This window comes from Trichechus manatus, unplaced genomic scaffold (assembly GCF_000243295.1).
Source record: "Trichechus manatus latirostris isolate Lorelei unplaced genomic scaffold, TriManLat1.0 scaffold00113, whole genome shotgun sequence".
Taxonomy (NCBI): domain Eukaryota; kingdom Metazoa; phylum Chordata; class Mammalia; order Sirenia; family Trichechidae; genus Trichechus; species Trichechus manatus.
Window position 1 is genome coordinate 4,762,198 of NW_004444049.1, and position 16,572 is coordinate 4,778,769.

At 52.3% G+C, this 16,572-nt stretch overlaps 1 protein-coding gene across 1 annotated transcript; it reads right to left on the reverse strand.

Annotated features, from left to right (window-relative positions):
• Positions 1-248: 248 nt before the first annotated feature.
• On the reverse strand, positions 249-16,506 carry BBS1 (Bardet-Biedl syndrome 1). Its single transcript, XM_004383691.2, has 17 exons — positions 16,452-16,506; positions 16,058-16,134; positions 15,872-15,906; positions 12,823-13,095; positions 12,237-12,283; positions 12,055-12,093; positions 11,859-11,931; positions 10,137-10,268; positions 9,310-9,416; positions 5,839-5,959; positions 5,517-5,675; positions 3,728-3,797; positions 3,428-3,586; positions 2,515-2,648; positions 1,434-1,568; positions 687-773; positions 249-442 (listed from the first exon to the last, which is right to left on the reverse strand). Exons 1-17 carry the CDS (start codon positions 16,496-16,498, stop codon positions 356-358), a joined length of 1,782 nt encoding a protein of 593 aa, XP_004383748.1. The 5' UTR covers positions 16,499-16,506; the 3' UTR covers positions 249-355.
• Between the last annotated feature and the right edge of the window lie 66 nt (positions 16,507-16,572).

Here is a 16,572-nt window from a genome sequence, read left to right on the forward strand (position 1 = left end):
ACTAAGGGAAGCAGCCGAGGAGGAGGGCTGGGCCTCTCCCCTCTCCTCACCTCACGTCTCCCCTGTCCACGCTCCTCCTGTGGACCTGGGTCTGGTTTCTGGAGAACACGGTGGTGGTGAAGAGGGGGTGGAGGAGCAGGAGCTCAGGACCCGCCTGAGTGGTTTCTGAAGGAGAAGGAACTGAACCCCCTGGGGGCTCACTAACCTGCTGCCATAGGCCCAGTGGTGGGGATGGTGAGAAAGGGGCATTTAGGAGAGAAGAGGGGTGCTGCCACCAGCACCCTGCTATGCGGGGGCCTGCTGCCCAGCAGAGGTGGTGTGTCCCCCGGCTCTGGCTTTACACAGGTTTCGGGGATCAGGCAGCTGCCAGCCCCTCGCTCACAGGCATGTTGATGTGGGCGCTTAGCAGAGGCGCGGACCGGCCTTCCCGCAGCACCAGCACCTGAGGAGGGGGTGCCCGTGCAGTTGGGGGCATGCACCCGTTACCCCCCTCCCCCACTCCCTGAAAGACCAAGCCTGGCCTGGTCTGATTTGTTCCTAGTGACAGGCCACCAGGGGTTGGGGCGGCCAGGGGCCCCGACTGTGCAGATGACCCCTTCCCCTACCACAGCCGCCTGAGGGCTTTGTCCCCACTCATCCACACTATCTCCCCAGGTTCCCGGCGCGCCCACCAACGGGCGACTCACCTTGATGACGTCTGAGATGCCCTTGTCACTGAGACTCTCCACAAAGGTCTCCAGGGGGTAGCTGAGCCCTGGCACCAGCAAGGGGACCTTAGTTTGGGGACAAAGAGGTAAGGAAATCAAGCCTCAAGGCTGGATAGCTTCGGGCAGATTCCAAGTGCTCTCCTGTCCACTGTCTCAGCCAAATCTCACCACCCGCCTCGGGTGGGCAGGGGTAGCCACCGGTTCAGGAGGACGGGGGCTCAGCGAGGGGAAGCGAATGCTGCAGGCTGCACGGACCGAGGCCTCGTGACGCGCACCAACGCCAGGGCTGCTTCTTTCACACCCCAGGGTCTTTCTCAATTCCTGGTCCTCCCAACTCAAGGTGCAGCCTGGGCCCTGGGGGAACACGGGGCTCCTCCCTTCATGGCAGATTCTCCTTGGGGCAGGGAGAGCTCCGTTCCTGTTGCAGTGGCGGCTGTGACGCAGTGGGGCTCTGAGAGGCCATGAGGGGCCCAGGCTCCGGGCTTTCTCCCGGCACCTCTGTCCAGTTCCGAGCGCTCTCGCAGGCTGGGAGAACAGCAGAGGAGGCAGGTCTGGGGGGCCCCTCCGAGGCCCCGCCGTGGCCCTGGCCCTGGTCTGCGGCTGCAGAGTCAGCCTGCAGGCCCCGTCAGCTTCCTCACCTCCAACCTGGTGGGGCCCTGTGGGTCTCTAACCAGGCACCCCCAACCTCTGCCCCCCATGTCTCAGTGAGCAGGGTCTATCCAGTACCTTGAAGAAGGCCCGGGGCAGGGAATAGAGCACCTCGTTGTACAGGAAGCAGACCAGCAGCCCCACGATGGGCCGGGCCATCGAAGTGTTCTGCAGGTGAAGTGTGAGCTTAAAGGTGGGGCCCAGGCCCTGGACCTGTGCCGGGCGAATGGAGAACACCCTTAGGACCCAGTGGCCCTCTGCCCCTGAGGCCACCCTTCTCCAACTGCTTCACACTGGCCATCTGACCCTCAACATGCCCAGAGGCCCAGGCAATGGCTTCAGTGTGGAGAGGGGTCAGCATAGGCCCAAGGAGGGGAAGGGGCTGCAGCGGGGCCGCTCATCGAGTCGGAGGCAGAGCTGGCCTGGGTTCCTCGTGTCCCCAGCCCTGCCTCTGCCCTCTCCCGCCAGGACCTGGTTCCACCTGCACTCTCGTCCTGTGGGGGCCTCAGTGACTTCCTTTTTCTCCCCCGCACCCTGGCTTGCTTTGTAGTGTCTTCCTCCCCATTATCTTCAGGGAAAGAGAAACTGGAAGCCCAGCTGGATGGGGCAACAGAACTCAGGGGCCATTCAGAGCTGGGTGGAGGCCCTGACCTCCAGGTTGCTGTGTCTAGTGTGCAGCCCCTCCCCTCTTCCTCCTCCTCCTCCATCTCCTCGTCCTCCTCCTCCTGCCCTGAGCAACCTCAGGCTGCCTGGCCCCGGGCAGGACGGCCCTTCCCTGGACAGGCCGTGGGAGCACCTCAGGCTGCCCCGTCACTGAAATGAAGCGTGTTCCTCCCTAAACCAGAGCTCTAGAGTCCCACCAGCCTCCTGGGAGAGATGTCCCAGGGTGACCACTGTGTCTCCGCCCCATGTGTGGGGCTTATCGAAGCACAGCCCGGGACTGGGGAGCCTGTCCCACCCTGTGGCCAGCTCAGGGGACAGGCAGCACGGGAGGAACAGGTGAGGACGGCTCTCACAAAGGTGGCCCTGGAACTGTGGGAAGACGAGACAGGGGCTTGGAACTGGCTCTGGGGGCTTCACTGTGAGGCCGAGGGGTTCCACCCCCCACCTCTGCCCCTGGCCCCAAGGCCACCCGGCTGCCCCTACCCGGGGCTCTCACCACCGCGTGCAGCTTGAGCGGCTCCCAGGCTGTCGCAGACACGGGGCTCAGGCTGGACTCGAGGGCCTGCACGTAGGCCCGGGAGGCACGGAGGCGCAGCAGGTAGAGTTCTGTCTGGAAGGTTCGGTGCATGGCTGAGGAGGGGAACACAAAGTGATGCTGGGGGAGCAGAGAAAAAGGAGCAGGCAGCAGTGGTCGTGCATTCCTGGCCCTCTGGGAGCTGGCTCTGACCTACCTCTCCGCCCCCTCTGGCCACTGGCCTCTCTGCACCGCAGCGGTAGCTAAGTTGGCAGGTGCGCTAGAACCCAGGGTCGGCACCCCGTGCCTCTGCCAACCTCTGCCAGATCCGCCCCTCCCTATCCCTGTCTGGTGGATTTGTAACCACCTTTCAAGGTAAAGTCCTCGAAATGTCAGCTCTCTCTAAAGTCTTTCCCAGGCTCCAGGCAAAATCACTTCTCCCTTGTCGTGTGCATCAACAGCCCTTGGCGGCAATCTCTTCTAGAGCTGTCACGAAACAGCTGGCCAGGGAGACTCAGCTCCCTGAAGGTAGGGACTCACCAAATTCAAGGTGCCTGGCGCAGGCCTGCCATAATCCTACCTACTGAATGAATGAATGGGAAAAACTGAACAGAAGACTCTGATCGAGTTCTACCTTCTCATGAGAATCCCCGCGCTGGAAGTGACAGCTCCCTCCTCTGCATGGCAGGGCCCTCGCCCCCAACCACGGCGCTCCCGCCTTGAGGTATCCTTACCGCGGGAGCAGGGCATCTCTCCAAGGCTCTCTCTGGACTTCCAGAGGCACCAGACCTGCTGGGTGGCCTAGGTCCCCTCCCACTGCGCAGGGCCCCCAGGCAGCCTTCACCCACCCAGTTCTCGGTGGAGAAGAGGAGAGAAGGGCCGGCCCGAGTCTCACCGGTGCCAGCCTCGCGCTCTCGCAGGGTCTGGTCCACGTACAGCCGGGTCTTCCGGGGCACGCTGAGCTTCATGGACTGGGCTGGTGGGGGGCCTGCCTCACCGGCCCCCTCCACAAACACGGCTGTGCGCTTCAGGATCTTGATAATCAGGCCACCGCCTGGAGAAGGGGACAGAGGGAAGCATGCACTCTGCCCTCCCCAGGCGCCCTCCACATTCCCACTCTAGCCCCCCAAACCATCTGCCTGGTCTGTCCCCTTCACCCCAACTCTAAAGCCTTGCCAGGGCTGGCTCCCCTCACCTTTTGTGGTCATGATCAGGGTGTTGTCTTCCCGCCCATAGCGGCCAAAGCAAAGGCTGGTCACTGCATCCTGTGGTGGAGACACCAGAGTTGGGGAAAAATCTGAGGGAGGAAGGCAGGATGGGGGAGACGGTCGGGGAGATCCCAGATATAATAGGTCTAAGATGTGGGCAGTGGCCTGGGGGCAGCACTGCCTCTCAGCTGTTTCCTGGATTTCCCATCTCCCCTCCAACCTCAGCAGCATGGCCACAGTTTCCGGCTCCAAGTCACTGGGCTTGTGGGGAGAGCCTCCTACCAGCTCTCTTGGCTTCTAGTCTTTCTCCCAGTCTGCCCTTCACACCAGGTCTGTTCTTCGCTAAGGAACCTCCAGGGCTTCCGTCCTCCTTGTCAGGACACTGAGTCCCTCCACATCTGACTCCAGCCTGCCTTTTCTTTCTTTTTCATTGTGGTTTCAGTGAAAGTTTACACAGCAAATTAGGTTCCCATTGAACAATTTCTACACAATTTGTTCAGTGACACTGGTTATATTTTCCAGTGTCAGCTTTCTCATTATTTCCATTCTCATTGTTCTATTTCCAGTGATCCAGTCTCCCTGCCCCTTGCCTTCTCGTCTTTGCTTTAGAGTAAATGTTGACCGTTTGGTTTCATATAGATGACTTTTTAAAGGCGCACAGTACTCACGGGTGATACTGTTTATTTTATGAGCCAATCTGTTATTTAGCTAAAAGATGACCTCATGGAATAACCTCGGTTCAAGTTTTAAAGAGTATCTCAAAGCAATAGTCTCAGGGAGTTCTCCAGTCTCAAACGGTCCAGTAAGTCCGGACTTCTTAAGAATGTGAGTTCTGTTCTACATTTTGCTCCCATTCTATCAGGATCTATTGTGTCCCTGGTCAGAACAGTCGGTAGTGGTAGCTGGGCACCATCTAATTCTCCTGGTCTCAGAGTAGATGAGGTCATGATTCGTGTAGTCTGTTATTAGTCTTGTGAACTAGGTTCTTCTGAGTCTTTAGTTTCCTTCATTCTTTTACTCCAGACGCAGAGACCAACAGCTGTACCTTAGAGCCAGCCTGTCTTTTCTATCAGTTCATTCCTTCCCACCTTCCTCCCAACGCATACCCCACCCACCCTCCCAGCACACTATGGTCCCAACCAGCTGCTGTCACATTTTATACTGGGACACAGCACGCACACACACACACACGCACAGACGCACACGCACACGCACACGCACACACACACACACAGTTTCGCTGCATATACTGTGAATTCTCTATTTTTTAAAATGCTGTTGGTTGTGCCACACTAAATTGATTTAATGACTCACAACTTACAGTTTGAAAAACTCTGGTCCAAACTCATCAAACTACCTGGATTCCTGCAACAAGAACATTCATGCCTCTGTGCCCTTGTTCATGCTGTTCCCTGTCTGGAATGCTCTTCCTCCATTTTCCCACTTGGCAAACCAGTTAACTGTCACTTGCTGGTGACTCGTGTTCCAGGAATCCCAACCCCATTTGTCGCCTCACCCGCCACCACCCTCCGCAGTCACTCACTGCCCCTCCCTGCTCTCTCAGCACTTGGCTCTGCCCCAGCCTGCCTTGTATCTTAATGAGCTGTCTCTGGAAAGCAAGGGCTGAATCACTGCTTTATGCCACCCGGTACAGGGACTTGTGCCTATGAGCTCAAACGGTTTTTAAAGGCATCCAAAGTCAAGTGTAGGGGTGGGGTGGGGTCGGGAGAAGACTCAGAGGAGTCGTCACTGGCAGATGCCAGCATCGGGGCTCACCGGGGTGCGGACGATGTTCAGCAGGGCCTTGTCACGGTAGATGCGGACCTCGCCATTGGCCAGTCCAGCCATGACAGCCTGCAGGCCTCGGGAACGCTGCTCCAGGAGGTTCATGGTCAGAATGGCTGCAGGCATCTGCACTGTCCACAGCTTCTTGCCCTGCAAGGGGACAGCAGGCGTCTGCAGAGGGCTCAGGGCTCAGAGAGGAAAAAGGGTGAGTGGAGTTTCTAGGAAGGGGAAGTCAGAGGGGCTCTCTTGCTAAGGGGGCTGGGGAGACAGGCGAGGATGGGGCAGGAAGGGGGCATTTGCCCCGAGGCCACACCTTGTGGGTGAAGCCGTGCAGGCTGTCTTGGGTGCTGCCGACCACCAGGACCTTGTGTACCCGGACAAGCCCAACGGGCTGGGCGCTCAGCTCGATGCAGTACTTGGGGTGCTTGGAGTCTCTGTGGAGTAAAGACACCCCCTGCCAGCCCCAGAGAAACCCTCTCCTGGCTTCCCAGGCTGGCCCTCCCCTTCCCAAACCTCACAGAATATTCTGGGAGGAACCCTGGCGCAGAAGCTGATGGCCCCGGTATTACTTCCATCTCCTCACTTAGTAGCTGTGTGATCCTGGGTGACGGCAGGTTTATCTCCCTTCCCCGCCCCTCCTGCCTTTCAGTGGTGATCTGCATGCTAACCTTACATTCAACAGAGTTTTACAGTTAACCTGGGAGTCCCTGGGTGGTGCAAACAGTTAACATGCTTAACTGGTAACAGAAAGGTTGGAGGTTCTAGTCCAACCAGAGACAACTCAGAAGAAAGGCCTGGCCATCTACTGAAAAATCAGCCATTGAAAACCTTATGGAGTGCAGTTCTACTCTGACTCTCATGGGGTTGGCATGAATGGGACTTGGCTTGACAACAACTTTTTTTTTTAAGTGAGCTTACCTTAGACTAGACTAGCCAGTGCCAGCAGACCTAAGCAGGTTACCAATTTATCAAGAAAGGATGAAGACTTTGTCCTGTGTAAATGCACTGTTGCCAGTTTCCCAGCCACTGAGCCTTAGTTTCCCTGCTTACCAACCACAGATCTGGCTGACCCTCCTTCATCACCAAGTCAACAGCACATTCCATCTGGAATGACCGCAAACCTGTTGCTGTTGAGTCGATTCTGACTCATAGCGATCCTAAAGGACAGAGTAGAACTGCTCCATAGGGTTTCCAAGGAGCTGCTGGTGGATTTGAACTGCCAAACTTTTGGTTAGTAGCCGAACTCTTAACCACTGCATCACCAGGGCTCTGGAACAACTGCAAGAGCTCCAGCACCTGCTCTGGGCTCCCTTCCAAACTACCCTCCACACGGCAGAGTAATCTTGGAATGTATATGGATCATGTCCCTTCTCTGTTAAAACCTCATACTGGTTTTACACTGCACCTGGATCAAATCCAAGTTCTTTCCCATGTCCTGCATGGGCCGACCCTGGTCTCCACATCCTCCCTGCCCACCAGGCTCAAGTCACACAGGCCAGTGTCTTCCCACTTCGGGTTTCATAAGATCTCTTTGCCTACAAGACTCTCTCCCCCACTTTTAAAAAAATTTTATTTACTTTGTTGTCGTTGAGAATATACACAGCAAAACACATACCAACTCAACAGTTTCTACCTGTACAATCTAGTGACGTTGATTACATTCTTCCAGTTGTGCAACCATTCTCACCCTCATTAACATAAACTCAATGCCCGCTAACGTTCCTAGCTGATCTTTTGAGTTGCTGTTGTCAATTTGATCCCATATAGATAGTTCTTAAAAAAGCATAATGCTCATGGCAGACCTTTTTTTTTTTACTAGTTAAGCTAAACTACTGTTTGATTTTAAGATGACTTCAGGGGATATTTTTGGTTTAGGGTTTAAAGATTATCTCAGGGCAATAGTTTCAAGGGGTCTCCTCCACTTTTTGAACAGCAGCTCCTTCTTAACCTTCAAGTCACCTCCACAGACTGGTGTTCCGTGATCACCTTCACCCCATTACCTACTCCCACTGAGCCTGTATTTTTCCTCCACAGCACACATCCAATATGCAATATGATCTTGGTTTGCTGACTTCAATATCTGCCTTTCCCATGAGGGCAGGGCCCATGTTGATTTTGTTCATCAGCAAATCCCCAATACCCTACTGCACAGTGTTTAATGCACAGGAGGCATTCAATAAATATTTTTGGAATTTAAAAATGAGTGTGATAAGCAAATATTGTATAAGACCATTATTATAAGAACCCAAGAAAACGTTTAAACACACAAAAAAAATTCTTTGATGGTTACGAGGGTAGGCGGGGGGGGGGGGGGTTATTAACTAACTAGATAGTAGACCAGAATTATCTTAGGTGAAGGGAAGGACAACACATAATACAGGGGAAGTCAGCACCACTGAACTAAACCAAAAGCTAAGAAGTTTGCTGAACACAACCAAACACTTCGGGGGACAGAGTAGCTGGGGCAGGGGTCTGGCGACCATGGTTCCAGGGGACATCTAGGTTAACTGGCATATAACAAAGTCTATTAAGAAAATGTTCTGCATCCCACTTTGGTAAATGGCATCTGGGGTCTTAAAAGCTAGCCAGCAGACATCTGAGATGCATCACCTGGTCCCAACCCACCTGGAGCAAAGAAGAATGAACACCAAAGACACAAGGAAAATATTAGCCCAAGAAACAAAAGGGGCCACATAAACCAGAGACTCCATCAGCCTGAGACCAGAAGAACTAGATGGTGCTCGGCTACCACCAATGACTGCCCTGACAGGGAACGCAACAGACAGTCCCTGATGGAGCAGGAGAAAAGTTGGGTGCAGAACTCAAAATTCTAGTAAAAAGACCAGACTTAAAATGGTCTGAGACTGGAGGAACCCCAGAAGACATGGCCCCCAGATTCTCTGTTAACCCAGAACTAAAACCATTCCTGAAGCCAACTCTTCAGACAAAGAATAGACTGGACTATAAGATATAAAATGATATTCGTGAAGCGTGTGCTTTTTTAGTTCAGGTAGATAAACGAGACTAAATGGGCAGCTCCTGTCTGGAGGCGAGATGAGAAGGCAGAAAGGGATAGGAGTTGGTTGAATGGACGTGGGAAATAAGGGGTGGAAAGGAGGAACGTGTGGTCACATTGTAGGGATAGCAACTAGGGTCACATAATAATGTGTATATGTTTGTACGAGAAACTAACTTGAGCTGTAAACTTTCACCTAAAGCACAATAAAAAAACAAAACAAATGAAACAGTCTGGTTAGGAATATCAAACAAATGCATAAGGGAAGTGTCACATACATTATAAAGTGATATAACAAATACGGGAGATGATTTTCACCTCCTCCAGTTTCTGAGGGCATTGTTCATGGATTAGAGCCACCTAGCCTGGTATCCCACTTTGCTAGCCCCCCTCACATGAGCCTAGAGATATTCTCTATGCTTGTGGGCTCAGCCTCCTACATGAAGTTCTTAGCTCTTTCCATTCCCAAATTCCAGCCCGAACACATCCTGTTCATCTTGCAAGCCCCTGAAACCACCGGACTTCTGAGATGTTCCTTCAGCCCCAGAGGTCATAGATGTCACTACCTTAGCCCCTGAAACCACCACGTTTCTGAGATGTTCCTTCTGGCCCCAGAGGTCATGGATGTGGTGACCTTAGCCCCTGAAACCACCCAACTTCTGAGATGTTCCTTCATCCCCAGAGGTCACGGATATGGCTACCCTAGCCCCTGAAACCACCAGGTTTCTGAGATGTTCCTCCAGCCCCAGAGGTCATGGATGTGGCTACCTTCTCAGAATATAGATGTTGCCATTGCGGCAGGCAGCAGCAAGCCGGAACTCAACATCAAACTGGCCCGAAATCTCCAGGAACACAGGGACGCTGGGAAGGCTCATCTGCAAAAAAGAGGCTCCAACACCCTGATTTCTCTGGCGCCCCAATCCCTCCCTGCCCTGAAGCAACTCCTCTTAGTTAGTTCTTTGTCTAAAGTCCCCATCTCCTCACTCACACTCTCCTGTTCACAGTTTGAACTTGTACAATTTTTCTGGAGGGAACCTCAGCAACATGTAGCAAAAGCCTTATGCCGATACCCTTTGACTAAACTATGCCCCTTCTAGGAAGGTATCCTAAGGAAATATCTAGATCAGCATGCAGAGATGTCTGGGCAAGGAGGTCTGTCACAGTGGTGTTAATAATAGTGAAAGACTGAACACAACTTAAAGGCACGAGAGGTGACAGGGTACACAGTTATGGTACAACTTTGTAATGGCTATTGTGTGGCCTTTAAAAAGGTTGATGAGGTTTCATACAGCTATGGAGAGACATTGCTGGTATCTGCCAAGTGAACAGAGCAGGTTATACGATCCTGTTTTTGTAAAAATAAAGTTCTCCATCTGCGTCTAAAAGATGAAAATGTCTGGAAGGACATATGCCAAACTTTAACAGTGGACGTCGTAGGTGGGGACATTTTTGGGTGTTTTTCCTTTATGTTTATCTACATTTCCTAATTTGTCTACCATGAATGTGTATTACCAAGAACTAACTGGGGGCAGGGGCTTGGCAGGGGGCATGCAGCTTGGGCCTTGGGTGTGGCCAGGACAAGGCCCCACACTGACCTTGGTCAAAACGGTGAAGGCCTCAGGGTCCAGCACCAGCAGCTCCTTGTTCTCGGTGCCCAGCACCAGGCAGGACATGGCGTCCTCATCAGCCAGGTTCTTCTTCAGGGTGGTCATGGTGGTGATGACCGTCTGCAGCAGGACCCAGGGATCACCCAGGGAACCCAGGCCTCCCCACCTGCCACCCCCCAGACACCACCACGATGCCACAGGAGGGAAGAAAGAAGGCAAAGGAGGAGGGAGAGGAAGCATCAGGGATGCAACGATTATATGCCAAGGTGTATATTGCAACAAACCTACATTTCTAACAAGAGAACTGCATAAGTCAGTTATGAACTACTTATATGATAAAAAACTCAGCCATTAAAAAATCACATTTTTTAGAAGAAGATTCAATGACATGGGGAATGCTTCTAATGTATTAAAACAAAAATAAGTGGGTAAAAGCAGTTATGTTAGTAGAATCGCAGTTTTAAAAATCTATGACTAGGGAAACATGCCGGAAAGCTAACCCTTAAACACAAACACTGGCTATCTCCAGAGAACGACATCACAGACGGTGCTGAATTTCTTCATTACGCTTTTCTATAGTTTCTACGGCGGGCACATGTTCCTTTTGTAACTGCCATTGCAGAGAAAACAAAAAAGAAGGGGATTTCTCTTATGGAAATAACTTAGCAGTGCCAAAAGGTTTTTCGCTGAATAAAGCAGCTCATTGCGCGATTATCTTTAAGACTGAAAAACAGGAATCACCTTCAGTGCCCAGTGAAAAGGACAAAAGTCACAGAAACGTGGGCGTTGGTGATTCCCAGTCATGTGACCACAGTGCATGCTTGGAAAGATCACTCGTCTACCCTAGACTGCATCTTCTCAGCAATATTTAATTCATTTCCCTAGTTTTAAAGTTCTCAAAGATATCGGTAACTGCTGATCCAAGCTGATTATCAGTAGGAGAGGACAGTTTCTCACAGGATGGTCTAACGCAAGCTAAACGCCAAGGCCCAGGCTGGTCTGCTGGCTCCTGGGGCCTCCCACGGGAAGTGGATGGTCCCCGTGAGGCGTTCCAAAATTCAGGAAACAGCTCTGGAGTCACTCCTGCCCCTTGTTCCAAGGGTCAGTGCCCCTGGAGCCAGCAGAGTTCATCAGTGCATAGGTTCATCAATACAGCCACTAAAATTATGACTAAGGAAAACAGGAAGCGACAAGAAGGGAAACATTTCTTGTTCCGTGACCTAGATGTGAACGGTTGCAAAAACAAACGCTGTATATTCGGGCAGTGAAATAATCAAGGGACCATTAAAAATGCTTATTTTATGCTCAGCATATAATGTTGAGTACTCAAGGGAAGCAAGATATAACACATATTTAGGAAGACAATGTAGCAAAAAGTTAACAGTGGCTATCTCTGGGTAATAAGATTACACTGGTCTATATTTCTCTTTAAACTTTTTTTTATTTTCCAAATTTCCTATAATGAGAATGTGTTTATCTTTACCCTCAACAAAATAAAAGTTATATTCAAAAAGCCGTCACTGTTGACTGGAAACCTCAAAAGCGCTGCAGCTTTCTAACTACATACAGGAGTGTGGGCTGGAAAGGAAACTGCAAAGTGAAACTGGTTGAGTTTGGTGACAGAATAAGGTACAGTTCTCTTTACCGCTGACGTTAAATAGTCTTTAAAGTAACGCTGTTTTTTACACGGAAATAGAGAAGGGGCGGTACCTGCCGCTTGATGGCCTTGGACTTGTGCTGGTTCACAAACGCCTCCATCTCGCCCAGCTCCAGCTGCAGAAACCTGTTCACACAGAGGGCTGGCACCTGTACGTGGAGCCTGGCCGCCCTCCCACAGGCCGGCTCCAGCCATCCTCCCCCGCCCTTCCGGGGCTTCTGGGGCCCTGACCCTCCAAAGTCCCCTCACCTGAGTGACTGCACAGACAACGGCACCTCGGCCTTCTCCCTGCAAGGAGAGGGGCCGCCACAGCAGCTTTAGAAAGGAACAGGGTGCCGGGGACATACTGAGAAGCTTCCCCCAAGGAGAAGGCTGGAGTTTAGGACGAAGGAGCAGAGAGATGGGGTCTCAAGGGGAAGGTGGGCTCTCACCGGATCCCCTCCAGCATTTCCTTCAGCGTTAAAGGGTCAATCCGGTCCTGGGACAGCAGGGGAAGAAGGCAGAGCCCGTGAGCTCCGGCTAGGCGGGGAGCAAGGATGTCCACACCCTGGGGAGCTCCACACCCTGGGGAGCTCCATGCCCAGAGCACCTCTTCCCTCCACTTCCCTCCCAACTTGCCCCTCTGCACAGAGCCCCAAGTTCAAGCCCTTTACTTTAGTCTAGTCTTAGGGCCCACACATCACTACCTCCCAAAGGCTTCTCTCTGGCTGCTTCTGGTCCTCCCTCTTCTCTGGGGGCCCCCTGGCTTCTTTGATTTTACCTCCCCCAAGGGTGGGCAGGGGTGAGGCTAGTGCCGAGGGATCCTCTGGGGTCAGCTCTCCAAAAAACCTGACTGAATGCCCGCATGGGGCCACTGCTCAGGAGCCGAGCACAGTACCTTGCCCAGAAGTACCACCACTGCTGATGGGGAAGGTGGGCTGTGGCTGACCTCCTGCCAGGGGCCCACACGGAAGCCCAGCCCGACTCACCCAGCAGCTGCCACCTCTGCCTTCGTATTCTGTCCCCCACATCACTTACCTCCTTGGCCTGGTTCCAAACATCTTGTTCCAGAGGGTTTGGAGGCAACTGGGGTACGCTGAACTTGAAGTAGGGCCTAAGATTCTTATAGATGTAGACGCAAGGGCCTGAAGCGAGAGCCAGGGCTGGCGTCCGGGGCTCGTGCTGCTCCATGAGGAAGGTGGCAGCAGCGGCTGGCAGGGCAGGCAGGTGGCTCTCAGTCAGCACCACTGGCCCTTTGAGCACCTTCAGGCAGGGCTGCCGCCCACCTGGGCCAAGGTCCCCCACCGCCAGCTGCAAGTGCAGAAAAAGGCTCATCTCAGGCTCAACCCAAAGACCCTTCCGCTGGCCTTCTTTGTGGGCTGAGCCTTTCTGCTGTTGCACATTCATTCACTGCCACACCAGTGTACTACGGGAGTGGGGAGGAGACAAATGCTTTACATTCAGACCTACAAGCTGGGTGACCTGAGGAAAGCTGCTTAGTCTTTCTAAGCCTCAGTTTTCCCACCTTCAAAACGAGACTATCTACCTCATAACACTTGTGGCGAAAACCAAATGAGATAATATGCTCTTGAACCTAGCACTAGTGAGGAGTAAGTGACAGCTGTTGTTTCCATTATTCATTCCGCAAACATTTCTTCAGGGCCCGCTCTGTGCTGGGCGCTGTTCTGGGCACTGGCACAGCGGCGGAGGTCAGCTAGGGTAGCGGACTGGGCACCCATGTCTGGCTTCTGAGGCCCGGCTTCCAAATGAGGGCAGAGTAAAGGAGCAGACCGAGATGCAGAGCAGGCCCAGAGGGAGAACCCAGCTCCTCGGGCTCTCAGTTTTCCGCTTCCCAATCCCTCCTCCAAGCCGCCTGGGTGCCACGCAAGCCCACTCTCTTTGGTGAGTGCTCTAAGGCCCCTCGGGAGCTGGTCCCTGACTTCTTTCCCATCATCTTTCCATCCTGCTGTGCTCAGCCAGAATGGGGGCTGCCACAGCGGGGCTGTCCTCTGAGCATGCAGTGTGCCAGGTACCTCTCCAGGAACTTCACATGCATCCTTTCATTTAATCCTCCTAACCTTTAGACCGAAGAAGAATTGAGTCCTTTGAATTGTGGTGTTCGCAAAGAATACCGAATATACCATGGATTGCCACAAGAATGTACAAATCTGTCTTGGAAGAAGTACAGCCAGAATGCTCCTTAGAAGCAAGGATGGAGAGACTCTGTCTTACATACTTTCAACATGTTATCAGGAGGGATCAGTCCCTGGAGAAGGACATCATGCTTGGTAGAGGGTCAGAAAAAAAGAGGGAGACCCTCAACGAGATGGATTGACACAGTGGCTACAACAATGGGCTCAAGCACAACGATTGTGAGGTTGGAGCAGGACTGGGCAGTGTTTCATTCTGTTGTACACAGGGTCACTATAAGTCGGAACCGACTCGATGGCACCCAACAACAACCACCTTCTGGTTAGCAATTGAGCTCTTAACCACTGCGCCACCAGGGCTCCAACAGCATTATTATGTAGGTACAATTATTAGCCCTATTTCACAAATGAGGAAGCTGTGGCTCAGAGAGGTTAAGTAAATGGCCCAAAGTCACACAGCTAGTAAGTGTAAGACCAGAAGACAGGATTGTCTGAATCCAAAGCCAGGGCTCTTAATTACCACTGTATATGAACCTCAACTTCCTAACCCAAAATCTACTCTTCCCTAAACATGCCATGAACTTCCAAGCCTCTGTGCCTCTGCTCCTGCTGTTTCCCCATCCTCCCTCCCTTGTCCTCTTTATACACGTCATTCCTTCAACGCCCAGCTCACGTTATGGCCTCCTGGTGCCTCAAGACGGAATTCTCTCACTGGTGCTTCCACCGCACTTTCTTCATAATCTCTTTAAGCACCCACTCATTTACCCCACAAACAGTTATCGAGTACCTCCTTTGTGCCACGCACTGGGCTGGCTGCTGGGAATCAGTAGTGAACAAGCTAGCCATTAAACAAGTTATTACACAAAGGCATTTACCATTTCACAGTCGTTACTGCGTCTGTGATTTCCCCACCCCTTACTGCTATAAACCCAGTGAGAAGCACACACTAGTCGTTCAGTCAATATCACGAATCAATGAAGCGTCCACATCTCCTCCCCACTACGTGCTGATTCATTTCTGAGCTTAGTGTCTGCACGATGCCTGACACGCAGTAGGGACTCACGGATGCTTGCCAAACTGCCGAGTGCTTTAAGGATGGGAATTTGGGAGTGAAAGGCACCACTGCACCTTCCGTAGGGGCATGACTCCAGGGCTATCTTCTAGCCACCCACATGATACTCCCACTGTGGAATCATTGCCCGTGGTGAGGGCTGAGCTACAGTGGAACAAGCATATGGCTTGGAATCTGACAGACCCAGCTCTGCCACTTCCAAACTCAGTAACCTTAAAGCAAATTACTCAGCCTCAGTAAATCTATTTTCCCAGTAATAAAATTGGGATACATAATATCTATCGATGTAAAAGTGCCTCACAGAGGGTTTAGTCCAGAAATGGATGCTCAATACACGTTAATTTCCTTTCTCTTAGCCCAGTCTATTTCCCAATCTCTTAGAACTCCATGCCTGTTTTTTCTCTTTAAATCAAATTAAATTTAACCTTTTTATTATAGACAAATTTCAATCATAGAGAGACTCATATAATGAGCCCCCATATGCCCATCAACCAGTTTCAGCATTATCAGCTCAAGGACAATCTTAAAATCTATGCCCAGCTTCCTCCCTTCTACTTTCCCTCCAGATTGTAACACCCTGCCCCCAACCAAGCAAAGAATCATGTCACCTTAACTAGTTAAGAAGCTTTGTCTTAGTAGAATCTCCAGCAGCATTTTGTTGTGCTTTGCTTTCTGAAGTTTGTATTATGACATCACCTTCCACATGAAAATAAAACTTAACACTAATTGTGCTTTTTCACAGTCCACGTGAATTCCAGATTAGGCTGAGCCTCTTTGGAGCCATCAGGAAATCTCACTTCTGGGTATTTTCTCATTCTCACCCCCCCCAACCCCAAATCTCTCTCTGCTGGGGTGATATACTTACCTTGTACTCCCCGTCCCCATGCAAATCTGCCAGCGCTGGAAAACACAAAAGGGCCATAAACCAGGGTGCTGGGTGCTGGAGGCCACAACATCAGCGCTCAGAGCCCCAAGGCTTTACTAAGGGACCATCATCTGAACCCGTCCCCCTGCTCCCCAGAACCCGGGCTTTCTAGTTCCAGAGACTCACCCAGGCAGGCCGAAAATGTGTGGATGTTGGCCATGGGGTCGTAGTGCGCGTCCAGCCATTTCGAATTGGCCTCACTGCTGGGAGTGGGGTGAGAGAGTTGGGAAGCGAGTCCCATGGGAGGGGAGGACAACTTTGAGGGCGCTGGTCTCTGAGAGAGGGGTGTGCAGGGAGCGCTGAACTAGGGGTACAAACGCCGTGGTCCAAGTCCGCCACTGAGGCACCGAATGACCTCAAGCCACACACACGCACTCCTTGGGTCTCAGTTTCCCTATCTGCTAACAGCCCCTCAAGAACCATTAGCGCTGCCCGAAAACCGCAGGAACCCAGATCGCGGGGACCGTGGCACCCTCTTTACATCTGCGGGAAAGGAGGCTTTGAAGGTCCCGGCCTTTACCTCTCAGCTCCGCAGCTGTTGGAATCCGAGGAAGACGCAGCAGCCATCTTGGCAGGCGTCGCCCTGGCAACCGGCTCCTCCCCCGCCGTCGCGCAACGCCCAATCGCGCCCGGGCGCGGCG